At 45.3% G+C, this 27,716-nt stretch overlaps 2 protein-coding genes and 1 pseudogene across 2 annotated transcripts; 2 read left to right on the top strand and 1 right to left on the bottom strand.

The window, feature by feature from the left end:
- Nucleotides 1–964: 964 nt before the first annotated feature.
- On the top strand, nt 965–1,912 carry LOC109573536 (olfactory receptor 3A1). The gene has a single exon (XM_019980783.2). The coding sequence runs from the start codon at nt 965–967 to the stop codon at nt 1,910–1,912; it is 948 nt and encodes a 315-aa protein (XP_019836342.2).
- A 9,406-nt stretch (nt 1,913–11,318) lies between these two features.
- Nucleotides 11,319–12,266, top strand: LOC109573562 (olfactory receptor 3A2-like). The gene has a single exon (XM_019980808.2). It carries the CDS (start codon nt 11,319–11,321, stop codon nt 12,264–12,266), a length of 948 nt encoding a protein of 315 aa, XP_019836367.2.
- A 7,894-nt stretch (nt 12,267–20,160) lies between these two features.
- Nucleotides 20,161–21,101, bottom strand: LOC109573218 (olfactory receptor 1D2-like; annotated as a pseudogene).
- Between the last annotated feature and the right edge of the window lie 6,615 nt (nt 21,102–27,716).

Here is a 27,716-nt window from a genome sequence, read left to right as displayed (position 1 = left end):
TTTATTTTATTTTTAAACTTTACATAATTGTATTAGTTTTGCCAAATATCAAAATGAATCCGCCACAGGTATACATGTGTTCCCCATCCTGAACCCTCCTCCCTCCTCCCTCCCCATACCATCCCTCTGGGTCGTCCCAGTGCTCTAGCACCTAAGCGAACCTGGACTGGCATCTCGTTTCATACATGATATTTTACATGTTTCAATGCCATTCTCCCAACTCTTCCCACCCTCTCCCTCTCCCACAGAGTCCATAAAACTGTTCTATACATCAGTGTCTCTTTTGCTGTCTCGTACACAGGGTTATTGTTACCATCTTTCTAAATTCCATATATATGCGTTAGTATACTGTAATGGTGTTTTTCCTTCTGGCTTACTTCACTCTGTATAATAGGCTCCAGTTTCATCCACCTCATTAGAACTGATTCAAATGTATTCTTTTTAATGGCTTAACACTTCATTTAAAACTTTGATCCATTTAGAATTTATTTTTGGAAAATATATGAGGTATGTATATGACTTATAGTTTTCCAGCATAGCTATATTATTGCCCTCATAAGCACTTATTGAATAATACTTGTTCCCACTCCTTTAAGATGCTGCTTGTATTATATACTAAATTCCTATATTAGTTTAGGTCTATTCCTTGACTTTTCAGTTTTTTTAAGCTTATAAAATGTTACTTTTTTAGCCTAATATAGGTATAACCAACAAGTAAAACTGTCAAAGTATAATAAGATCATTTGATGTATGTTTACATGGTGAAAGGATTCCATGTAGCTGAGAATGTTGTAGCAAATGTTGTGAGTTAATGAGTATGGTGTGGACTGGGTGCTGGGAAAGTCCTTACTTGGAAAGGGAGAACTTAGTAGAGGGCTCAGGACATAGGAAGTCTATTTCTTCTTTTTGAATATATCAAGAATAATTATTCCTTATATTCTTGGATATTTCCTTGCAGGAACTAATGCAGCCAAAACCCAGGGCCAATGGAACAGCTGTTGCTGAGTTCATCCTGCTGGGTTTGGTGGAGACGCCAGGGCTGTGGCCAGCTGTCTTTGTACTCTTTCTCTTTGCCTACCTGGTCACTGTCGGGGGCAACCTCAGCATCCTGGCAGCCATCTTGGTGGAGCCCAAACTCCACACCCCCATGTACTTCTTCCTGGGGAACCTATCAGTGCTGGACATGGGGTGCATCACCGTCACCGTTCCCTCGATGCTGGGTCGTCTCTTGTCCCACAAGCGCACAGTTCCCTATGCAGCCTGCCTCACACAGCTTTTCTTCTTCCACCTTCTGGTTGGGGTGGACTGCTTCTTGTTGACAGCCATGGCCTATGACCGATTCCTGGCCATCTGCCGACCCCTCACTTACAGCACCCGCATGAGCCAGACAGTCCAGAGGATACTGGTGGCTGTGTCCTGGGCTTGTGCCTTCTCAAATGCACTGACCCACACTGTAGCCATATCCACACTCAACTTCTGTGGTCCCAATGTGATCAACCACTTCTACTGTGACCTCCCACAGCTCTTCCAGCTCTCCTGCTCCAGCACCCAGCTCAATGAGCTGCTGCTCTTTGGCGTGGGTTTCATAATGGCAGGTACCCCCCTGGCTCTTGTTGTCACCTCCTACATCCACGTGGCAGCTGCGGTTCTAGGAATTCGCTCAGTGGAGGGCAGGAAGAAAGCCTTCTCCACGTGTGGCTCCCATCTCACTGTGGTTGCCATATTCTATGGTTCAGGTATCTTTAACTACATGCGACTAGGTTCAGCCAAGCTTTCAGTTAAGGATAAAGCTGTTGGAATTTTTAACACTGTAGCCAACCCCATGCTGAATCCAATCATCTACAGCCTCAGGAACCCTGATGTTCAGGGTGCCCTCCGGCGGGTGATCAAGGGGAGGTGGTCACTGGAGTGATGAGGTCTTGTGTCAATTTCTCCCTTTCTCTTTTTGGACTAAAGGAAAAATTCTCTGGGGCCAGTAATTGGGACAAATGGTTCAGAACCTTCTCTATCTTCCTGAGCTTTTGGATTTTTTTGGGGGGGGGGTTGGGGATAATGTGCATAGGAGCCCTACCCAATATAGGCAATGGACAGGTAGGTTCTGCCTGGTCTGTCTCCTTGACAAATTACAACTTAAGTCACTGTACGCTCCTTTTCTGGGTGGAAGTGAAACCCAGGAAGCCTTGAACGCCTTCAGGTGCATGTCTCATAGGGAATGACTCTTCCGTTGCTTATAGCAAGAATGTCCCAGGAACTTCCCAGGTGATCATGTGACTTCTTCAAGTTCAGGAATGGTTAATCTTTTACAAAATATAGGCCTAGAGATCAGGATGACTCTATTTCTCCCGTCAGGCTTCTACAAGCCAAAAAAAGCAGCTCATTCCTCTCCCATCACACAAGATGTCAACAGCACCGGGTACGGAGGGAACAGATGGGAAACTGTATGGTCATGTATTCTTGACTAACTTGGGAAAGCATGACACTTCTGTGAAGATTTTTACAACTTAATTTTTTTTTTTAATTTCAAAACTTTAACAAATATGATCACTCTCAAAATACAAGAATGAAATTTCCTCATGTATCCATATATGTTTCAAATCTTTTGAAAAGATTATACCCTAAATACTATTTAAATATTAAAAAAAAACAGAATAATCAACATGAAATTCTCTTCTGAATTCTCCCTCTCAGTCTCCAAACCTCCTAGCTAAGACAATGTTTCTGTAAACACAAGTCACATGGTGACATGTGCTACTAGCCTTTAGTCCTGTCATTATCTAGCTCTATTTTCCTGCTAGAGCCCCTTTTATTTTTTGGCCACACCACATGGCATGTGGGATCTTAATTCCCTGACCAGGGATGGAACCCACACCCCCTGCATTTGAAGTTTGGAGTCTTAACCACTGGACCACCAGAGAAGTACATTAGGGTCTCTCTCTCTCTCTCTCTCTCTCTCTCTTTTTTTTTTTTTTACTTTACAATAGTGTATTGGTTTTGCCATACATCAACATGCATCCACCACAGATGTACATGTGTTCCCCATCCTGAACCCCTCTCCCACCTCCCTCCCCATACCATCCCTCTGGGTCAGCCATTAAAAAGAATACATTTGAATCAGTTCTAATGAGGTGGATGAAACTGGAGCCTATTATACAGAGTGAAGTAAGCCAGAAAGAAAAACACCAATACAGTATACTAATGCATATATATGGAATTTAGAAAGATGGTAATGACAACCCTGTATGCGAGACCACTAGGGTCTCTTTTAGATTAATTGCCCATTCCTGGCATCTCTACTGTGCTACTGGTGTTTTCTGACTGATTTCCCTAAAACTTCCCCTTGACCTGCACCTGCAGGATTGGTTTTTCATGATACTTTATGGGGATGAAGGGACTGAAAGGACAGGAGGGAAGGAGCAAAACAAGATTGGATGGAGGCAGAGGGTTTGTGGGAAATGAAGATGAAAAATGAGGAACAGGGAGAAACATAATTTCAAGCAAAAGGATTTGAGAAGCAAAGATGGAGATATTGCATGTATGCTCAGTTGTGTCTGACTGTGACCCCATGGACTGTAGCCCAACAGGCTCCTCTCATCTGCAGTGTTCCTGACCTTGATCGGGTCCTTTACTTTCCCTGGGCCTGAACTTGACAGAGGCCTAAGATAATGGTCGATATTCTTTCACCTCTAATGTTCTCTGATTTGGAATGAGCAGAAAGACTGTTTCACTGTTGACCTTGAAGAAACACAACAAATTCCACCATCATTTCTTCTACCTATAGCAAGTAACAGAGCTACTTGTTTACTCCCTGGAATTCCTGTGCCTCTGGCCTTTTTCCCATTTGAACACTCATCCCAAGTCACTTCAAGGGATAATTCTGAGGGGTAATTCTGTGATGTATCCCTGGGTGGAATGCATCAGCTGGTTCAGCATCATAAAAGATGACCAAGGCCACAGGTTCCCAGAACTCAGGAACATAATGTTTCTTTAACAACTGGGAGATTTCCTTTCCTTTGGAATCTGTCTGTTCTTTTTTATTCCAACCTGGGAATCTCTTTGCTACTTAAAAATGTATCACACTGGGTTAGCCAAAAAGTTTGTTTGTTTCCATATGCTGTTAAGGAAAAACTCAAATGAACATTTGACCAACCCAATATATATAATATATCATGTTGTAAAGGTTTAAACAATACAGAATGTCATTATCACTCTTTGACATCATTCCCACAACAATCCTATTCTTTAAAAGGAACAGGGCTTCCCTGGTGTCTCAGAAGTAAAGAATCCACCTGCCATTGGAGGAGACACAGGTTCAATCCCTGGTGCGGGCTCCTCTGTTCATGGGATTTCCTAGGCAAGAATACTGGAGTGGGTTGCCATTTCCTTTTCCAGGAAATCTCATCAACCCAAGGATTGAACTCACATCTCCTGCACTGGCAGGTGGATTCTTTACCACTATGCCACTAGGGAAGCCTGATATTCAGTTCAGTTCAGTCACTCAGTCATGTCCGACTCTTTGCGACCCAATGAATTGCACCGCGCCAGGCCTCCCTGTCCATCACCAACTCCCAGAGTTCACTCAAACTCACGTCCATCGAGTCAGTGATGCCAACCAGCCATCTCATCCTCTGTCGTCCTCTTCTCCTCCTGCCCCCAATCCCTCCAGGCATTAGAGTCTTTTCCAATGGGTCAAGTCTTCGCATGAGGTGGCCAAAGTATTGGAGTTTCAGCTTCAACATCATTCCTTCCAAAGAACACCCAGGACTGATCTCCATTATAACGGACTGGTTGGCTCTCCTTGCAGTCCAAGGGACTCTCAAGAGTCTTCTCCAACACCACAGTTCAAAAGCATCAATTCTTCCACACTCAGCTTTCTTCACAGTCCAACTCTCACATCCATACATGACTACTGGAAAAACCATAGCCTTGACTAGCCTGATATTACAGATATATAATAGCAGAAAAGAAGAAGAGTTTCCCTCACTCATATTCCTCCCTTAGAAACAATAATTTGGACAAAAACTGCCTTTGTGGGAGCTTTGAGACCTAGGTAAGAGATTATGAGACCCCAGTGGAGTCAAGTCCAAAGAGGGCTCTTTTGAGAAGACAAGACTGTGCCCAGCTGGCAGACTTGCAGACAGGAGTCCTGGATACAGGCCTGGAAACAGCCCTATGGATTCACCTACAGCCCCTCTTGGCCTTGATTCTGTCACCAACAACACCTGTCAAGAAACCTAGCATTAGTCAGGCCCACTTGTGTCCTAGATAATGAGCACATCAACCTCAGCCCTGGCTGTGGATGCTGAACTGGCCCATGGCCCATCCCTAGGCCCTCTCAGCTGCCAGTTCTGCCCACCCAGGGACAAGGCAGGTGATGCCCATCCATTCCTCTAAGACACACTGTCCAACCTTGGTCCAACTGCAGATGCTGACACAGTCTTGTAACTTGGCTCCAGCACCTTGTAGGCATAAGTCAAGAACACACCTGCTCGTCCAGGGACCCATCAGAAAACACAGTCTTCTGTGCTCTCAGAGGCAGGCCCACTGACTTCTGTCTGACTGCAGATCTTGAAGTGACCCCATAACCCAGCTTCTACTCCTGGAAACCATAGGCTGGGAACACTTCCGCCAACCCAGGGACCTGGAGAAAGACACCTTCCCAGATGTAGGCCAGCCAAACTGGATCTGATGGATCTTTTTTTAAAAAAATATAATATTTATTTTTACTAGTTATTGATTTATTTGGCTTCCCCAGGTCTTAGTTGTGGCATTCAGGATCTTTAGTTGCGGCATGCGGCACTTGATTGTAGCATGTGAGATCGTTCCCTGACCAGCGATCAAACCCAGCCCCCTGCCCTGGGTGCATGGAGCCTTAACTACTGGACCACCAGGGAAATCCCTGTCTGCCAGATCTTGAAGAGGCCCTATAACCAACGCTTTGGCAGTCTATTACAACCAGCCCCAGGCACCCTTGCCTGGATGTTAAATCCTGAATCATGACAGGTGATCCCATGTCAATGAACTCTCCCTGTTCAGCCTTATGTTCTACTCCACTCCTTGGGCCCTCATGATCCACTCCCACACTGCTCCTCTATAAAATGGAGGAAATTCCAGTTCCTGCCAGGATATATTGGCCAGTATATTCATTTCCTGTTGCTGCTGTAACAAAGTACCACAAATCTAGTGACTTTAACAGAAATGTATCTTCTCAAGGTCCTGGAGACCAAAAGTCAAAAATGAGTCCTACAGGGCTAACTTCGCGATGTCAGCAGGAAGAGTTCTCCTGGGAGGCTCCAGGGGAAATCTATTCCATGTCTTCTCCAGTTTCAGGTGGCTTCTGGCATTCCTTGGCTTGTGGCCACATCACTCCAGTCTCATGTCTATCATCACATTGTTTTCTTGGCCATGGCCTGTGGCATGTGGGCTCTTAGTTCCCTGACCAGGATTCAAACCTGCACCCCCTGCAATGGAAGCTTGGCATCTTAACCACTGGACTGCCAGGGAAGTCCCCACATTGCCTTTTTCATTTCTGTAGTCAAATATCTCTCCACCTCTCTCTTAAAAGGACTCTTATGATTACACATCACACAGGGCCCACTTGGATAATCCAGGATAATCTCCCCAGATGAAGACCCCTAACAATCACACTTACAAAGTTCCTTTTACATGATTTAAAGTTGATTTCAGGGATTAGTACCTGCATATCTTTGGGGCCCTACCACAGCCAGTTATGGGAATTATTGTTAATGAGTAAGTTGTTTCTTTTTGGACATAAATGGTATTTCCTTTCTTAGAGTATGCTGAGACCTAACCAGGAGTCCTTCGAGCTCAACGTAATTCTTTTTATTTTTTTTTAAGTGAGTGAAACTTAAAAAAATAATTTTATTTATTTATTTTTGAGTGTGCTGGGTCTTCATTACTGTGCACAGGCTTTCTCTAGTTGCGGTGAATGGGAGCTACTCTCTTACTGCAGTAGCGGGCTTCTCCTTGCTGTGGCTTACTTTATGGAGCAGCGGCTCTAGGGCATGAAGTCTTCAGTAGCTGCAATGCATGGGCTCAGTAGTTGTGGCTCCAGGGCTCTAGAGCACAGGTGCAATAGTTGTGGCACACAGGCTCTGTTGCTTCTTGGCATGTGGGATCTTCCCCAACCAGGGATTGAACCCATGTCCCCTGTGTTGGCAAGCGAATTCTTTACGTCTGAACTGCCAGGGAAGTCCCTCAACATCCCTCTTTTACCAGCACTTCCAGAATCATTACAGGATCCCCAAGATACAGTCCCAGGGGCCCCACTAATGAGGCTCTGAGGGAGGAAGCCCCACATTCTTGAGGACTCATTAGGAAACTGGATTGGAAGCAAGCTTCTCCCCCTTCCTCTCTGCTGGGGCTTCCTCCACATCCCCAGGTCCACAGCAAGTCTGGAAATTAGCTGCTCTCTGCTCATAGGCCCTGCTTGGGGCTGACTTCTGAGAAAGAAAACTGCACCCTCAGGAAACCCATACCTAGTCTCAATTACACCTCTAACTTCCTGGGTGACTTGGAGAATATGGGCAAGTCCTGCAGACCTCAGCAACCCCACCATTAGTGGGCTATGTATCACTTGACTTAGTGACCTGCCATAAAGCCAAGGCTAGAGATAAGCTTTTTTTTTTTCTCAAGGAAAGTCTAAATACGAGAAGGTATGAGGCACTGCTGCTATATTTATGAAGAGCTTGAGTTGTTTATAAAACAACTTGTCTCTCTCCCCACTTTGTCTCTGCTTTCCTGGGAGGGCTAATTTCTGAGGCCCCCAGGGGATACCATTGAGAAGACAGTCCTAAAATGTCTTTCATTTTCTTATACAAAGCCTCTTCCCAGATTGCTAGGTGGATAGGTCTGCAGAGCTCCTCATCTTCTCCTGCAAACACCCTCTGGTGTCTATGCCTGTGCCAGGGTGAGTACTCATAGGCCTCACTCTGTAAGAGTCATCACTTTGTAAGAGCAGGTTCTTCCTCTGCTCTTACAAAACAGAAATGGGGCTTCTGCTGCCATCAGCTCAAACTGCTTTTATACTTGGTGCAACTGATGCCCCTGAAGCGGGGAGCCTTTTTAGAAGATCTGGGACTGTAACCCAAAGATCTTGGCTCCTTTTCTGGGCCCTTTTGTCCATGTCTCCTTCTCTTGGATGAAGCCTGCTCTCTGCAACGCTTGTGCTGTGCTTAGTCTCTCGTCCTGCTCTTTACGACCACACAGACTCTAGCTCGCCAGGCTCCTCTGTCCATGGGGATTCTCCAGGCAAGCATACTGGAGTGGGTTGCCATTCCTTCCTCCAGGGGATCTTCCCAACCCAGGGATTAAACCCAGGTCTCCCACATTGGGGGCAGATTCTTTACTATCTGAGCCACCAGGGAAGCCCAAGCATATTGGAATAGGTAGCCTATCCCTTCTCTACGGGATCTTCCCAACCCGAGTATCCAGTTGGGGTATCCTGAATTGCAGGCAGATTCTTTACCAGCTGAGCTCTCACGGAAGCCCCTGCAACTCTTAGGAGTAAGTATTAGGGGGATTCACTGAGTCCAGTTTGCTGCACAGGACCCACTTCATCAGGTAGTTAGAAACTTGACTCCAGTCAGAGGCTTTGCTAAACTGTTTCATCACTGGAATGTTGGAGGAGTTGGGTGGAATTCCAGAGTAGGAGTTTGTCATGGCTCAGTAGGGAGAAATCGAGGCTCATTATGAAGCCCTGAGAGTGGTAATTCTCAGTGATGGGCATGATACCCATAAGGCACTCTAGACGTCTCTGTAAGATCTGAGTTCATCCCAGAATCCCTCTGATTTCAAACAAGCTGCATCTCCAGCCAACTGAGAGTTGTCAGCAGCTGTTCTATTGCTCTTCTATGCCTGGCCATAACTTGCTTGTCTGTAAGGTACACCTCTCCTAAGGGCCTTATTATTATGAGTGGTTTACATGACAAGGAACATGTCAGGGTAGATTTCTATCTGCTTGTCCCATCAAAACCAAAGAAATCAGTAGTCCTTGCAGCAGCCTTGCACATGCACCTGCCCCTGGAACTTCCTTAAACTATACTAATCCATAAAATTCTTGCCTGGAGAATCCCATGGACAGGAGCCTGGAGGGCTGCAGTCCATGGGGTTGCAAAGAGCTGGATACAACTGAGCGCCTAAGCATGCACACACATAAAATTCTATCCCAGATTCCAATACAACCAGAGACCCTTCCATGAGAACTCTAGCTCATACTGATGTTTTCTTTCTCTGATTCCTATGAACACTTGACTCATCCATTGATTTATTTAAAAATATTGAGGATATACCATAAGGGAAGTATTGTGCTAAGTACTGTTACTGCAAAACTGAGTCAAACATGTATTAATATTTTTGTCCTCGAGTAGCTTACAGAGAACTAGGGGAGATATACTCTACAGAAAAATAACTTAGCTAGAAGGGAAACTGTAATAAGTTCAATAAAATAATGTGTAGTGGAAGTTTAGGAGAGACAGAGCTCCTTTTGAAATGGAGAAGTTTTCAGGGAGGTTTCATTCATAAGTGAGCATTGGTGTCAACTCTTGAAATACCTGGGCATGTGGAGTTGGAAGGAAGTCATCGCCAGTACAGAAAACAGCATGAGAAAGGAGGTTAGAAAACCACCGGGTTACAATCAATGTTTGGGTCAAAATGGACTCCAAAGCAAAAACAGAGAGCAGGTCATTGCTCCTTAATATAATATATGAAAAGAACTAGTCTCCATCCACGGATTTGCCTATCTGTATTTATCAATTATCAATTTCATCAATGATCATCAGCCTGAACATGATCCCCATATCTCACCGATCATGTGATCTCAGAATTTTAAGGCTATCTTAGAGATCACCATATCCAATTTTCACTCAAGCTCAGGCTCTCATCACCCTTTCCCTTCTGTTCTGACTTTCCAGCCTCTGATCCAGTGCATTCTATGCAGGGAAACAATGTTACTCTTAGTGAAGCCGTGGCTCTGCCTATTCCATGGGCAGTAGAGAGACACGGATTTTTTTTTTTTTTTTTATCAAGAATTTACTATAAGATCTGAAAGACTTAGCTCAATCTGGTTCTCTATTATGCACGTACATAAGAGGTACAGTATTCTTGCTTGGGAAATCCCATGGACAGAGGAGCCTGGCAGCTACAGTTCAAGAGGTCACAAAGAGTTGGATGCTACAGAGCATGCATACATGCCGTTAGAGCTACTGGTCAGTCCACCATGCCCGAAACAAGGCCAAGTGCAAGATGGGTGATTTTGCTGTAAAGAAAACTAACGGCATCTAGTAGCAACCAATCCACAGGTCATGCTCAAAATTTTGATTCCAGAAGCAAGTAGCCGATACTATGAAAAGAATACATTATTTTAAAATAAGCCACTATTCAAAGTCTCATGTAAGGGCTTAAAGAGCAACAATGCTGCTAAGCCACCTCAGTCGTGTCCGACTCTGTGCGACCCCATAGACAGCAGCCCACTAGGCTCCTCTGTCCCTGGGATTCTCCAGGCAAGAACACTGGAGTGGGTTGCCATTTCCTTCTCCAATGCGTGAAAGTGAAGTCACTCAGTCATGTCTGACTCAGTGACCCCATGGACTGCAGCCTACCAGGCTCCTCCATCCACGGGATTTTCCAGGCAAGAGTACTGGAGTGGGTTCCCACTGCCTCCTCCGAAGGGCAACAATACTAGCAAATAATACTAGCAATTTATTGACATAAAGATTTTTAATTTTATTCTTCGGACTATGTCCCCCACCTTGGAGAAAGGGCTGGAGTTCCTGATACCCCCAGTTATGGCTATCTTCTTTCTGACTCTTGCAATACCTTGGCTTGATCGTCATTATGTCTAGAAGTCTTGGAACCTGGGTGGTGTTTTCAAATGCTTTCTGGATATTTCTCTCCAAATACCATTAATTTTTCTATTTTGAAATCTGTTTGTTGGTTTGGGCTGATCCCTCAGAGTAAGTTATGGTATTTACATTTTAGTCTCACTGTATTCAAAGAGGAAGTTTGCTTTTATGTGAATTTATTTCCCCAAGTATTCTAACATTTTTCAACTGGGAGAAGATGGGAGGGACAAAGTTCTGGTGGTTTGGGCATCTCAGCCAAGAGCAGGGTAAAGACATGGAGGGATGAAGGAGGTCAGTGGGTGAGGTGTAAGTGACCCCAGGGAGTGGGAAAACCATCACCCAGACAGCTAGGAACTTACCATGGGGCTCTGAACATATATGGTTTAACATATTTATGTTGAATAAGTAGATTAGGTAGATTGAAACTTCCACTCCTGCGACATTTCCTTACAGAGACTCATGCAGCCAGAAGCTAGAACCAACAGGACAGCTGTAACTGAATTTATTTTACTGGGCTTAGTGGAAACAGACAATCTACAGCCTATGGTCTTCGTACTCTTCCTCTTTGCCTACCTGGTCACTGTCGGGGGCAACCTCAGCATCCTGGCCGCCATCTTGGTGGAACCCAAACTCCACACCTCCATGTACTTCTTCTTGGGGAATCTATCGTTGCTGGACATTGGGTGCATCACCGTCACTGTTCCTGCCATGTTGGGTCATCCCCTGTCCCACAAGCGCACAGTTCCCTATGCAGGCTGCCTCTCCCAGCTCTTCTTCTTCCACCTTCTGGCTGGGATGGACTGCTTCCTGTTGACAGCCATGGCCTATGATCGATTCTTGGCCATCTGCCGACCTCTCACCTACAGAACTCGCATGAGGCAGACGGTCCAGAGGATACTAGTGGTTGTGTCCTGGGCTTGTGCCTTCACCAATGCACTGACCCACACTATTGCCCTAACCACCCTTAACTTCTGTGGTCCCAACGAGGTCAATCACTTCTACTGTGACCTCCCACAGCTCTTCCAGCTCTCCTGCTCCAGCACTCTTCTCAATGAGCTGCTGCTCTTTGGCATGAGTTTCATAATGGTAGGTACAACTGCGGGTCTCATCATCAGCTCCTACATCCACGTGGCAGCTGCAGTTGTACGACTCCGCTCAGCAGAGGGCAGGAAGAAAGCCTTCTCCACGTGTGGCTCCCACCTCACTGTGGTCTGCCTCTTCTATGGGACTGGTATGTTCAACTACATGCGCCTGGGTTCAGAGGAGGCTTCAGACAAGGATAAGGGAGTTGGAGTTTTCAACACAATGATCAATCCCATGCTGAACCCACTTATCTACAGCCTTAGAAACTCTGATGTTCAGGGTGCCCTGTGGCAGGTACTTGTAGAAAGGCAGTCACTGACATGAGGGGTGATAGGTTCCTTCCTTTTCTGCCCTTTCTGGGTTGAAGGAAATTTCCCACAAAGGCATTAACCTGGAAAAATAGTTTCTCTACTCCTGTCCATGGCTACACCTGGAGCATGTCTTCTTTGTAATCTCCTCTTGGAGTCGAGAAACTGGAAGGGTAGGCTCAGATAAAGATAGGAAGGAAAGGTATGAGAGTGAGAAGTAGGAAAGACTTGGGAGTGGAGGACTGAAGATGAAAATGAGGATATGTGGAGGGATGGGACAGGATGGTGAGCAAAAGAAATAAGCAGGAAAAATGGAAATTAGGAAAAGGACATGAGAGGATGGGAGGTGAGAAAGGATGAGAGAATTAAGGGTATCAAACTAGATGCCTAAGGAATGCTGATGAGGTCAAGGATGGGTGTCGAGAAAATGAAATGAATAGGAGGGGAGATGAGAATAAAATTCATCTATAGAATCACTTCCTATTAGCATATGGCCATGGAATAACTAGCACCTTTGATGTTACTGTTGGGCCCCAGCCATCCAACCAGGAAAAGAAAAGTTTAAGTTTTGATGAAGGTGTAATGATACAAGGCAGTTTAGGTATTCCTCTTCTGCTTCCTCTGGCTAGGAGATGATCCTAGAAAGACAGGGGGCAGGACTGAGAAATGGAGAAGAGTGAGGGAAGATGTGTGTGCTGAGGCTTCATCCTCCATAACCCCACTGGGCCGTCAAAATCAAGAGCCTCCCTGCCTCTGGGTGCAGTGCCTGGTGACAGTCTAAAGAACACAGATGAAATCGGTCTCTTTCCTGATACTCTTGGGTTTCCAGACACTTTGGGCTAAAGAGAATGTTTTCAAGGGGAAACATTCTTGAGAATGACAACCCTGAGTGTGGGCTGTAACCACCATTCTGTGACCTTAGAAAATGCTTCTCTGTGGCTGGACTTGTTCCATAAAGAACTGGGACGAGATCATATCTCCAGGGTTCTTCACATTAAATGACCTTTGATATAATTTTCTAGGTGACCTTTTTCATGAGGATGAGTCCAGAAAAGATTTTGAGAGCTTTACCACCACCACCTCCACCACTCTATCTACCCCATGACACTTAGCACTAATGTGTACATCCACTAAGTTATCACAGTGTCTGTTTACCACGTCCCTTTCATAAAGGGTTGTTATAAATGAATATCTTTAACTTTTACAAACTGAAGTTTGAGAAATGGCAATATTTTTACTTGGTTCTTTAATTCCAGTTAAAACTGCAGTTGGATATCTTTTCACATATTAAGTGGCCAGTTGTATTTTGTCTTTAAGAAGTGCTGAAACTGGAGCATATTATACAGAGTGAAGTAAGCCAGAAAGAAAAACACCAATACAGTATACTAACACATACATATGGAATTTAGAAAGATGGTAACGATAACCCTGTATGCGAGACAGCAAAAGAGACACAGATGTTTAGAACAGTCTTTCGGACTCTGTGGGAGAGGGAGAGGGTGGGATGATCTGGGAGAATGGCATTGAAACATGTATAATATCATATAAGAAATGATCGCCAGTCCAGGTTTGATCAGGATACAGGATGCTTGAGGCTGGTGCACTGGGATGACCCAGAGCGATGGTACGGGGAGGGAGGAGGGAGGGGGGTTCAGGATGGGGAACACGTGTACACCCGTGGCGGATTCATGTTGATGTATGGCAAAACCAATACAATATTGTGCCGGGGTCCAGCCCCGGCTGATCCAGGGTATTCGAAGCGGGGACGGCGTCGGCGAGGGTCAGGATACAATAGCTTCAATTAGATATTAATTAAAGATATAAAGAGTAATAGAATAAGGATAGCTCAGTAGGAAAATTCAGTGGAGAAAAGAGGCTGAGTAGCTTGGTTTACGCGGGAGATCAATAAAACTTCAAGACAAGAAGTTTGCACCACTTACGTAGGCCACAGGCATCCTTCCATTCTCCCGAAGGAGAGGAGACACTGAGGCCTCCCTGGTCGGATCTTAGAAGCCCAGGCATAATTAGTAAGCATGGTGGGTTCCGCGCGCCAGATGGAGACTCAGCCAGAGTGAAAGAGAGAGAGACATGGGGAGACCAGTATTTCGAGAAACTGATCCCCATTCTTTATTTTTTCCATGGTCTACTTTTATACACTGAGATGTTATGCAAAAGTCACGCGGGGTCAGCAGTCCTGACTTTTATCAAAGTCAGGTGCTTCATACAAATGTATACAGAGGTCTTAGGGGTGTTACATCATCTTCTGGTCAGGGGGCCTGCTGACAATTTATGACCCTCTCCTTGTGACAGTGGTCAGTCAACCAGAACACTTTTTTCTCCAAGGGTGAGTATTCTTAAAACAGACGCCACCCAAATAAAGTTACATTCCTATAGGGTGAAGGTGTAGTGGGTTTTAGTTAAGGAAAGAATTTTCTTAGCCTAAGGTGTAACGTGATTTATATCAAAGGTTAATACTTATTTCTTCTATATATTCATTAATGTGTGTAAGGGCAGGGGACGTGGAGACTTAGCAACAAACATTGGCTCAACAAATGAAAAACCCTTCACCAATACAATTTCTAATCAGCCCATTGTACTTATACTAATAGTTTTCTAACTTTTCTAAGGAACCTGTTTTTAGAAGGTTTAAAGCATCTCGTGCCTCTCACGGTTGGGAGGCTGTGAGCAATCACATGTGGCGAGACAAGCCTGTCAGGCAGGCTAGAGAACCTTCAGAGGAGTTTGTAGGTTGAAACACTCCTCTCACGCCCAGGAATTATTATTAACTGGAGCTCTAAGTTAACTCCTTCTCCAAAAGAGGTGGTGGGGGACTGCCCCCCGTAAAGTCAGGGGTGTAGATGAGCACAAAGTAGTAAAGTAGGCAGGGTCTGGTTATGGGGGTAGATGCTCCAGGTTTTCCAGGGGGACTCCTGAGGCTCGATCCCACCTTTGCGTATGTCGAGCCTCCTTCCTCATGACCGTTGTCACGGGCAGAGTACCTCACTCTGGGCCCCAACAATATTGTAATTATCCTCCAATTAAAATAAATAAAGCTAAATTAAAAAAAAATAAAATTACACTCTCTCTGCTCAAAAAAAAAAAAAAAAAAAAAAGAAGTGCTTTTTGACAGCTTTTGCCCTCTTTTCTGGAGAAGGCAATGGCACCCCATTCCAGTACTCTTGCCTGGAAAATCCCATGGGCAGAGGAGCTTGGTAGGCTGCAGTCCATGGGGTCGCTGAGAGTTGGACATGACTGAGAGACTTCACTTTCACTTTTCACTTTCATGCATTGGAGAAGGAAATGGCAACCCACTCCAGTGTTCTTGCCTGGAGAATCCCAGGGACAGGGGAGTCTGGTGGGCTGCCGTCTATGGGGTTGCACAGAGTCGGACACGACTGAAGCAACTTAGCAGCAACAACAGCAGCCCTCTTTTCCACTGGATTGTTTGTCAGGAAATCATAACTGGCCAACCTTCACAAACAATGAAACTCGGCTTTGAATCAGCTCCGGTCCAGATCGAACAAAAGTGATCTAATCTTAGTGCCTAATAGATGCAAAAATAAATAATTTTTGGAGGAAGAAGATATCATCCAGAGCCACGCAATAGAAACTTAATCTGAGCCATATACATAATTTAAAATTTTCTAGAAGCCTCATGGGGATAAGACTGTTTCTGAGTCTGTAGCAGGGACCATTTAAAAGCCAAAGTAAACATCTATTTCTGCTTTATTGACTATGCCAAAGACTTTGACTGTGTGGATCAAAATAAACTGTGGAAAATTCTGAAAGAGATGGGAATACCAGACCACCTGACCTGCCTCTTGAGAAATCTGTATGCAGGTCGGGAAGCAACAGTTAGAACTGGACATGGAACAACAGACTGGTTCCAAATAGGAAAAGGAGTACGTCAAGGCTGTATATTGTCACCCTGCTTATTTAACTTATATGCAGAGTACATCATGAGAAACGCTGGACTGGAAGAAACACAAACTGGAATCAAGATTGTCGGGAGAAATATCAATAACCTTAGATATGCAGATGACACCACCCTTATGGCAGAAAGTGAAGAGGAACTCAAAAGCCTCTTGATGAAAGTGAAAGTGGAGAGTAAAAAAGTTGGCTTAAAGCTCAACATTCAGAAAACGAAGATCATGGCATCTCGTCCCAACACTTCATGGGAAATAGATGGGGAAACAGTGGAAACAGTGTCAGACTTTATTTTTTGGGGTCCAAAATCACTGTAGATGATGACTGCAGCCATGAAATTAAAAGACGCTTACTCCTTGGAAGGAAAGTCATGACCAACCTAGATAGCATATTCAAAAGCAGAGACATTACTTTGCCAACAAAGGTCCATCTAGTCAAGGCTATGGTTTCTCCAGTGGTCATGTATGGATGTGAGAGTTGGACTGTGAAGAAAGCTGAGCGCCAAAGAATTGATGCTTTTGAACTGTGGTGTTGGAGAAGACTCTTGAGAGTTCCTTGGACTGCAGGGAGATCCAACCAGCCCATTCTGAAGGAGATCAGTCCTGGGATTTCTTTGGAAGGAATGATGCTAAAGCTGAAACTCCAGTACTTTGGCCACCTCATGCGAAGAGTTGACCCATTGGAAAGAACCCCATGGTGGGAGGGGTTGGGGGCAGGAGGAGAAGAGGATGACAGGGGATAGGATGGCTGAATGGCATCACTGACTCGATGGACCTGAGTCTGGGTGAACTCCAGGAGTTAGTGATAGACAGGGAGGCCTGGCATGCTGCAATTCATGGGGTCGCAAAGAGTCGGACACAACTAAGTGACTGAACTGAATTGAACTGAAGCAAGTAAATTAATTTAAATGATTCATTTTCTTTTATTCATATATCTAAAACATTATAATCTCAACATATAATCAATATTATGAAATTATAAGTGAGATATTTTACATTCTTATTTTTCATACTGTCCTTAGAATCATGTATATTTTAAACTTATAGAAACTCTCAATATGGATGCTAAATTTCATCAAAAATATTTGACCTGAGTGCTCTCGCAAGGCTACGATCAAGCCATCAGCCAGTGGTGTAACTCTCCAGGCCTGACTGAGGAAAGGAAAGCTTCCACATTCATTCACATGGTCATTGGTAGGACTCAGTTCCTTGCAGGTTAGGGGACTGCGGACCTCAGGACCTCACTGGCCTGAGGTTGGAGGCTGCCTCAGCTCCTTGACCCTAGGGCCTCTTAAAATGTGGTGACTTCCTTCCTCAGAGCTAGAAAAGAACCATAAAGAAAGACTGAGAAAGAAAGCAAATAGGAGGTCCTCTGCTTGTGTGCCCTCAGCATCAACCATTTAGCAGCCATAAGCAGACAAACGTACTGCTTCCCTGATAGCTCAGTTGGTAACGGATCCGCCTGCAAGGCAGGAAGCTCTGGTTCAATTCCTGGGTCGGGAAGATTGCTGGAGAAGGGATAGGCTACCCACTCCAGCGTTCTTTGGCTTCCCTTGTGGCTGAGTTGGTAAAGAATCCGCCAGCAATGCAGGAGACCTGTGTTCGATCCCTGGCTTGGGAAGATCCCCTGGAGATGGGAAAGGCTACCCATGCCAGTATTCTGGCTTAGAGAATTCCATGGACTGTATAGTCCATGGGGTCGCAAAGAGTTGGACACAACTGAGCAACTTTCACTTCACTTCACTTTATGCAGACAAAAGTGGGCTTCCCAAGTGGCGCTAGTGGTAAAGAATCCCCCTCCAATGCAAGAGACAGAAGAGATGTGGGTTCAATCCCTGGGTCGGGAAGATCCCCTGGAGGAGGAAATGGCAACCCATTCTAGCATTCTTGCCTGGAGAATTCCTGGACAGAAGAGCCTGGTGGGCTACGGTCTATGGGGTTACAAATAGACTTGATAGAGTGCACACACACACACACACACACACACACTTGCAGACAAAAGTGACTTTGTGGGGATTTGGGATCCAGGTAGGAGACTGGAAACTTGGTGGAGCTCACGACCAAAGAGGGGGGCTTCCCTGGTGGCTCAGTGCTAAAGAACCTGCCTGCCAATGCAGGAAACACCAGTTCAATCCCTGGTCTGGGAAGATCCCATATGCTGTGGAGCAACTAAGCCCAGGAACTGCCACTACTGAGCCTATGTGCCCCAACTACTGAAGTCCACATGCCCTAAAGTCTGTGCCCCACAAGTGAAGTGACCACAATGAGAAGCCCAGGCACTGAAACAAAGAGTCGCTCTCACTTGCTGTAACCAGAGAAAAGACCTCGCAACTTTCATAGAGGGAAAAGGGAAGTTAAGAGAGCTGTGGTCAACAAAGGGTCTATGGCTTTTCATTGGCTGAGTCCTTGCCAGGAAAGAAGAGGAGTCTTTCTTCCTCCAGACTAGCTCTGCTACACTCACAGGGTGTGAGAGCTTGGCTATCTGCTCCAAAGACAAATACTTCCCCCCATACCATTCACCCAGTGATCTTACCTTGCCTTGCTCTACTCACTTTTCGACTCATCAGCATGCCTTAATTCTGAGCTCAGCTTTTACCATCTCAAGGAGGCCCTCCCTGAATTCCCCATCACTAACAAGCCAGGCGAGTCTTCCCCCTCCTTCTCCCCAACCCACATGCTCAGAGCATGACCACTGCCTCCAGACACAGAAATAAGGTAGCCTCCCTCCTTGGTCCTTTATGAGCTCCTGATTCATGTTTGTAAAACAGTCTAAGCCACTAATAGGCATTCAGTCATTATCAGTGGAATGAACTGAACCTCAGATAAAGTTTACTCTCCCTGTCTCTCAACGTCTAGGTCAGTGCTGGCTCTGCTGATTCATCTGTAAAGGACTGCTCCTTCTTTCACACTGCCAGAACCCAGGGACTCATCTTCTCATCAGTAACTTCTCCTTTTCTATCCATTGCACTTGACACTAGACTGGTGGAACCAAGTAGAGATAGGGTCTCACAATTACCTCCCCCACTTCTGCTTCCACCACCAATCCTGTCCATGAGCATGTGCTGATCACGCTTGAACATTTTGCTTTGAGTGCAGGGTAGAGTGGTTGCAAGGAGAGGTGGGACCATGGAGTGAGGAGCTGGCATAACACAGGATAGGGTGGGGTGCTCAGGGATGAGGTCTCTCCACAGGGAAAAGGAAAATAGGAGAAAGCCACAGTCATTATTGCTTTGAGGTCTGAGAGAGCAACGCTGATGTGGCTGAGGAGGGTGTGGATGAGACCATAGAGGACAGAGAGCACCCAACACAAGATGAGGAGTGAAACGCAGAGACTGCGGAATGGATATCCTCACCCAGGACACCTTCAGTGGGGGTAATGCAGGTGTCTCCAATTGGCTCACAGGAAGCAGGTCCCAAGACCATGTCAGAGCTCAAGACCAAGAGTGTGCTAGAGAGTCCCCTTTCCAGGCAACAACTGGGTATATTATGAAAGACTGGGATGGTGGCACTGTGGCCCTATGGTCAGACAAGTGGAAGACTTTGATCCTGCAAAATTTTAGTATTAGAGTTAACATGACCTTATTTAATGCCAAGGTTGATGAGGTCTGGGGACACTGGTTACACATAGGTGCCCTTTCCTCATCACAGAGATATAAGCTCATTTTGAGCAGGATCTATGCTCTCATGGGGCTTCCCAGGCAGCTCAGTGATAAAGAATCCAGCTGCAAGTGCAGGAGACTCAGGTTCAGTCCCTGGGTCGGGAATATTCCCTAGAAAAGGAAATGGCAACCTGCTTCAGTGTTCTTGCCTGGCAAATCCCATGGACAGAGGAGCCTGGTGGGCTACAGTCCATGGGGGTGGTAAAAGGATCAGACACGACATAGTGACTAAACAACGAGTGTGCCTTTATCACTCCTGCATCCTCCATAGGATAATGCCTCGGACACGAGTTGAAGCAATCACCACTTCAATGCCCAGATTACCTCATGCCAACCTCTGGAAGGCTTTCTCTAAGAGGAGTCTTCCCAGTGCCCCATGCATGGCCTTGATCCCCAGGCTGTAGGTGAAAGGATTCATCATGGGGGTCACCACAGCATACATCAGTGGGGCCACTGAGTCCTTCATGGTGTCGGTTTTAAGAAGCTGCAGATATACCATACCAAGTGTCCCACAGCAGAGGGAGACCACAGCCAAGTGGGAGGCACGGGTGGAGAAAACTTTGTGTTTCCCAGACACTGAAGGTATCTGGAGGATGGCGCTGACAATCCAGACATAGGACGTGATCATGAACCCTCAAGGGGTGAAGAGGTTGAAGCAGCCTGTGACAATCAACATTGTGTGACTGATGTGAATGTTAGAACAGGCGAGCCTCAGTAGGACGTCCATCTCACAGAAGATGTAGCGGATCTTCCAGGACTCTCAGAAGGTCACCTTGGTCATGAGGAGGGTGTGATGAGGCCACAGAGGACAGAGAGGGCCCAACTCAAGGTGAAGAGTGAAATGCAGAGCTCAGGGCTCATGGCTGTGGTGTAGTGGAGGGGGTGGCAGATGACCACACAGCGGTCAAATGCCATGGTGGCAAGGATGAGGTTGTCCAGAGCCACCAAGGAGACCAGGAAATAGAGCTGAGTCACACACCCTCCATATGAGATGGCTTTGTTCTGAGACTGAAGGTTTACCACCATCTTGGGGCTCTTGTTGGTGATGAAGAAGAGGTCTGTGAAGCAGAGGTTGGCCAGGAAGAAGTACATGGGAGTGTGCAGGCGGGAGTCAGAGCCGATGGCCAGAATGATGAGGACATTTCCCACCACTGTGACCAGGTACATGGACAGGAACATCCAAAACAGGACCCGCTGCTGCTCAGGATTCTGTGAGATCCCCAGGAGGAGGAACTCTGAGACTCCACTCCGGTTGTCTCCATGCATTTCTCCAACTGTCTGCAACATCAGCACCAACAAACGTTTGTTAACTAAGTTACTTCTATTAAACAAGGGCATTCACATACACAAAATCAACTATTCTCTTGGAATTAAAATATCTTGAATTAAATTTTATAATATTTTAATACAGATTTTCATCAAGGTAATACAGGCATAAACATATAGCATGGACAATGTGTAACTTCTAGTCATTCCAGCAACAATTTCTCAGTTCAGTTCACTTCAGTCACTCAGTCGTGTCCCACTCTTTGTGACCCCATGGACTGTAGCACGCCAGGCTTCCCTGTCCATCACCAACTCTCAGAGCTTACTCAAACTCATGTCCATTGAGTCCGTGATGCCATCCAGCCATCTCATCCTCTGTGGTCCTCTTCTTCTCCTGCCCCCAATCCCTCCCAGCTTCAGTGTCTTTTCCAGTGGGTCAAATCTTCGCATGAGGTGGCCAAAGTATTGGAGTTTCAGCTTTAGCATCATTCCTTCCAAAGAACACCCAGGACTGATCTCCTTTAGAATGGACTGGTTGGATCTCCTTGCAGTCCAAGGGACTCTCAAGAGTCTTCTCCAACACCACAGTTCAAAAGCATCAATTCTTCGGCACTCAGCTTTCTTCACAGTCCAACTCTCACATCCATACATGACTACTGGAAAAACCATAGCCTTGACTAGCCTGATATTACAGATATATAATAGCAGAAAAGAAGAAGAGTTTCCCTCACTCATATTCCTCCCTTAGAAACAATAATTTGGACAAAAAGTGTCTTTGTGGGAGCTTTGAGATCTAGGTAAGAGATTATGAGACCCCAGTGGAGTCAAGTCCAAAGAGGGCTCTTTTGAGAAGACAAGACTGTGCCCAGCTGGCAGACTTACAGACAGGAGTCCTGGATACAGGCCTGGAAACAGCCCTATGGATTCAACTACAGCCCCCCTTGGCCCTGATTCTGTCACCAACAACATCTGTCAAGAAACCTAGCATTAGTCAGGCCCACCTGTGCCCTAGATAATGAGCACATCAACCTCAGGCCTGGCCGTGGATGCTGAACTGGCCCATGGCCCATCCCTAGGCCCTCTCAGCTGCCAGTTCTGCCCACCCAGGGACAAGGCAGGTCATGCCCATCCATGCCCCTAAGACACACTGTCCAACCTTGGTCCAACTGCAGACGCTGACACAGTCTTGTAACTTGGCTCCAGCACCTTGTAGGCATAGGTCAAGAACACACCTGCTTGTCCAGGGACCCATCAGAAAACACAGTCTTCTGTGCTCTCAGAGGCAGGCCCACTGACTTCTGTCTGACTGCAGATCTTGAAGTGACCCCATAACCCAGTCTTCTACTCCTTGAATCCACAGGCTGGGAACACGTCCGCCAACCCAGGGACCTGGAGGAAGACACCTTCCCAGATGTAGGCCTGCCAAACTGGGTCTGATGGATATATTTTTTTTTAATATTTATTTTTGCTAGTTATTTATTTGGCTTCCCCAGGTCTTAGTTGTGGCATTCAGGATCTTTAGTTGGGCATGTGGACACTTAATTGTAGTATGTGAGATCGTTCCATGACCAGGGATCAAACCCAGCCCCCCTGCACTGGGTGCATGGAGCCTTAACTACTGGACCACCAGGGAAATCCCTGTCTGCCAGAACTTGAAGAGGCCCTATAATCAACATCTTGGCAGTCTATTACAACCAGCCCCAGGCACCCTTGCCTGGATGTTAAATCCTGAATCATGACAAGTGATGCCATGTCAATGAACTCTCCCTGTTCAGCCTTATGTTCTACCCCAGTCCTTGGGCCCTCATGATCCACTCCCACACTGCTCCTCTATGAACTGCAGGAAATTCCAGTTCCTGCCAGGATATATTGGCCAGTATATTTATTTCCTGTTGCTGCTGTAACAAAGTACCACAAATCCAGTGACTTTAACACAAATGTATCTTCTCAGGGTCCTGAAGACCAAAAGTCAAAAATGAGTCCTACAGGGCTAACTTCATGATGTCAGCAGGAAGAGTTCTCCTGGGAGGCTCCAGGGGAAATCTATTCCATGTCTTCTCCAGTTTCAGGTGGCTTCTGGCATTCCTTGGCTTGTGGCCACATCACTCCAGTCTCCATGTCTATCATCACATTGTCTTTTTGGCCACGGCCTGTGGCATGTGGGCTCTTAGTTCCCTGACCAGGATTCAAACCTGCACCCCCTGCAATGGAAGCTCGGCATCTTAACCACTGGACTGCCAGGAAGTCCCCACATTGCCTTTTTCATTTCTGTAGTCAAATATCTCTCCACCTCTCTCTTAAAAGGACTCTTATGATTACACATCACATAGGCCCACTTGGATAATCCAGGATAATCTCCCCAGATGAAGACCCCTAACAATCACACTTACAAAGTCCCTTTTACATGATTTAAAGTTGATTTCATGTGTTTGTTAGCCATCTGTATGTCTTATTTGGAGAAATGTCTAGTTCTTTGGCCCATTTTTTGATTTGGTCATTTATTTTTCTGGAGTTGAGCTGTAGGAGTTGCTTGTATATTTTTGAGATTAGTTGTTTGTCAGTTGCTTCATTTGCTATTATTTTCTCCCATTCTGAAGGCTGCCTTTTCATCTTGCTAATACTTTCCTTTGTTGTGCAGAAGCTTTTAAGTTTAATTAGGTCCCATTTGTTTATTTTTGCTTTTATTTCCAATATTCTGGGAGGTGGGTCATAGAGGATCCTGCTGTGATGTATGTCGGAGAGTGTTTTGCCTATGTTCTCCTCTAGGAGTTTGATAGTTTCTGGTCTTACATTTAGATCTTTAATCCACTTTGAGTTTATTTTTGTGTATGGTGTTAGAAAATGTTCTAGTTTCATTCTTTTACAAGTGGTTGACCAGATTTCCCAGCACCACTTGTTAAAGAGATTGTCTTTAATCCATTGTATATTCTTGCCTCCTTTGTCAAAGATAAGGTGTCCATATGTGCGTGGATTTATCTCTGGGCTTTCTACTTTGTTCCATTGATCTATATTTCTGTCTTTGTGCCAGTACCATACTGTCTTGATAACTGTGGCTTTGTAATAGAGCCTGAAGTCAGGTAGGTTGATTCCTCCAGTTCCATTTTTCTTTCTCAAGATAGCTTTGGCTATTCAAGGTTTTTTGTATTTCCATACAAATTGTGAAATTATTTGTTCTAGCTCTGTGAAGAATACCGTTGGTAGCTTGATAGGGATTGCATTGAATCTATAAATTGCTTTGGGTAGTATACTCATTTTCACTATATTGATTCTTCCAATCCATGAACATGGTATATTTCTCCATCTATAAGTGTCCTCTTTGATTTCTTTCACCAGTGTTTTATAGTTTTCTATGTATAGGTCTTTAGTTTCTCTAGGTAGATATATTCCTAAATATTTTATTCTTTCCGTTGCAATGGTGAATGGAATTGTTTCCTTAATTTCTCTTTCTGTTTTCTCATTATTAGTGTATAGGAATGCAAGGGATTTCTGTGTGTTGATTTTATATCCTGCAACTTTACTATAATCATTTATTAGTTCTAGTAATTTTCTGGTGGAGTCTTTAGGGTTTTCTATGTAGAGGATCATGTCATATGCAAATAGCAAGAGTTTTACTTCTTCTTTTCCAATTTGGATTCCTTTTATTTCTTTTTCTGCTCTGATTGCTGTGGCCAAAACTTCCAAAACTATGTTGAATAGTAATGGTGAAAGTGGGCACCCTTGTCTTGTTCCCGACTTTAGAGGGAATGCTTTAAAATTTTCCCCATTGAGGATAATGTTTGCTGTGGGTTTGTCATATATAGCTTTTATTATGTTGAGGTATGTTCCTTCTATTCCTGTTTTCTGGAGAGGGTGTGGAGAAAAGGGAACCCTCTTACACTGTTGGTGGGAATGCAAACTAGTACAGCCACTATGGAGAACAGTGTGGAGATTCCTTTAAAAAAACTGGAAATAGAACTGCCTTATGATCCAGCAATCCCACTGCTGGGCATACACACTGAGGAAACCAGAAGGGAAAGAGACACGTGTACTCCAATGTTCATCGCAGCACTGTTTATAATAGCCAGGACATGGAAGCAACCTAGATGTCCATCAGCAGATGAATGGATAAGAAAGCTGTGGTACATATACACAATGGAGTATTACTCAGCCATTAAAAAGAATACATTTGAATCAGTTCTAATAAGATGGATGAAACTGGAGCTTATTATACAGAGTGAAGTAAGCCAGAAAGAAAAACACCAATACAGTATACTAACGCATATATATGGAATTTAGAAAGATGCTAACAATAACCCTGTGTACGAGACAGCAAAAGAGACACTGATGTATAGAACAGTCTTATGGACTCTGTTGCAGAGGGAGAGGGTGGGAAGATTTGGGAGAATGGCATTGAAACATGTATAATATCAGGTATGAAACGAGTTGCCAGTCCAGGTTCAATGCACGATACTGAATGCTTGGGGCTAGTGCACTGGGACGACCCAGAGGGATGGTATGGGGAGGGAGGAGGGAGGAGGGTTCAGGATGGGGAACACATGTATACCTGTGGCGGATTCATTTTGATATTTGGCAAACTAATACAATTTGTAAAGTTTAAAAATAAAATAAAATAAAAATAAAAAAGTTGATTTCAGGGATTAGTACCTGCATATCTTTGGGGCCCTACCACAGCCAGGTATGGGAATTATTGTTAATGAGCAAGTTATTTCTTTTTGGACATAAATGGTATTTCCTTTCTTAGAGTATGCTGAGACCTAACCAGGAGTCCTTCAAGCTCAACATATGTCTTTTTTAAATTTTTTTAAGTGAGTCAAACTTAAAAACATAATTTTATTTATTTATTTTTGACTGTCCTTGGTCTTCATTACTGTGCACAGGCTTTCTCTAGTTGCGGTGAATAGGAGCTACTCTCTTACTGCAGTGAGCGGGCTTCTCCTTGCTGTGGCTTACCTGATGGAGCAGCGGCTCTAGGGCACGAAGTCTTCAGTAGCTGCAACTCATGGCCTCAGTAGTTGTGGCTCCAGGGCTCTAAAGGACAGGTGCAATAATTGTGGCACACAGGCTCTGTTGCTTCTCGGCATGTGGGATCTTCCCCAACCAAGGATTGAACCCATGTCCCCTGTGTTGGCAAGCAGATTCTTGACCTTTGAACTACCAGGGAAGTCCCTCAACATCCCTCTTTTACCAGCACTTCCAGAATCATTACAGGATCCCCAAGACACAGTCCCAGGGGCCCCACTAATGAAGCTCTGAGGGAGGAAGCCCCACATTCTTGAGGGCTCATTAGGAAACTAGATTTGAAGCAAACTTCTCCCTCTTCCTTTCTGCTGGGGCTTCCTCCACATCCCCAGGTCCACAGCAAGTCTGGAAATTAGCTGCTCTCTGCTCATAGGCCCTGCTTGGGACTGACATCTGAGAAAGAAAACTGCTCCCTCAGGAAACCCATATCTAGTCTCAATTACACTCTAACTTCCTGGGTGACTTGGAGAATACGGACAAGTCCTGCAGACCTCAGCAACCCCACCATTAGTGGGTTACGTATCACTTGACATAATGACCTGCCATAAAGCCAAGGCTAGAGATAACTTTTTTTTTTTTCCTCAAGGAAAGTCTAAATACGAGAAGGTATGAGGCACTGCTGCTATATTTATGAAGAGCTTGAGTTGTTTATAAAACAACTTATCTCTCTCCCCCATTTGTCTCTGCTTTCCTGGGAGGGCTAATTTCTGAGGCCCCCGGGGGATACCACTGAGAAGACAGTCCTATAATTTCTTTCATTTCCTTATACAAAGCCCCTTCCTGGATTTCTGTGTAGATACGTCTGCAGAGCTCCTCATCTTCTCCTGCAAACACTCTCTGGTGTCTATGGCTGTTCCAGGGTGAGTACTCATAGTCCTCACTCTGTAAGAGTCCTCACTTTGTAAGAGCAGGTTCTTCCTCTGCTCTTACAAAACAGAAATGGGGCTTCTGCTGCCATCAGCTCAAACTGCTTTTATACTTGGTGCAACTGATGCCCCTGAAGCGGGGAGCCTTTTTAGAAGATCTGGGACTGTAACCCAAAGATCTTGGCTCCTTTTCTGGGCCCTTTTGTCCATGTCTCCTTCTCTTGGATGAAGCCTGCTCTCTGCAACGCTTGTGCTGTGCTTAGTCGCTCATCCTGTTCTTTACAACTACACAGACTCTAGCCCACCAGGCTCCTCTGTCCATGGGGATTTTCCAGGCAAGAATACTGGAGTGGGTTGCCGTTCCCTCTTCCAGGGGATCTTCCCAACCCAGGGATTAAACCCAGGTCTCCCGCATTGGGGGCAGATTCTTTACTATCTGAGCCACCAGGGAAAGCCAAGCATACTGAAATAGGTAGCCTATCCCTTCTCTACGGGATCTTCCCAACCCAGGAATCCAATTGGGGTCTCCTGCATTGCAGGCAGATTCTTTACCAGCTGAGCTGCCACAGAAGCCCCTGCAACTCTTAGGAGTAAGTACTAGGGGGATTCACTGAGTCCAGTTTGCTGCCCAGGACCCACTTCATCAGGTAGTTAGAAACTTGACTTCAGTCAGAGGCTTTGCTGAACGGTTCATCACTGGAATCTTGGAGGAGTTGGGTGGAATTCCAAA

This window comes from Bos indicus, chromosome 19, assembly GCF_029378745.1.
Source record: "Bos indicus isolate NIAB-ARS_2022 breed Sahiwal x Tharparkar chromosome 19, NIAB-ARS_B.indTharparkar_mat_pri_1.0, whole genome shotgun sequence".
Lineage (NCBI taxonomy): Eukaryota > Metazoa > Chordata > Mammalia > Artiodactyla > Bovidae > Bos > Bos indicus.
The sequence above is the reverse complement of the archived record's forward strand: the minus strand, read 5'-3'. Positions and strand labels throughout refer to the sequence as shown.

What these genes read in the sequence shown, in the direction of transcription:
- LOC109573536 (XM_019980783.2), top strand. Translation starts at nt 965, where the DNA reads ATGCAGCCAAAACCCAGGGCCAATGGAACAGCTGTTGCTGAGTTCATC.
- LOC109573562 (XM_019980808.2), top strand. Translation starts at nt 11,319, where the DNA reads ATGCAGCCAGAAGCTAGAACCAACAGGACAGCTGTAACTGAATTTATT.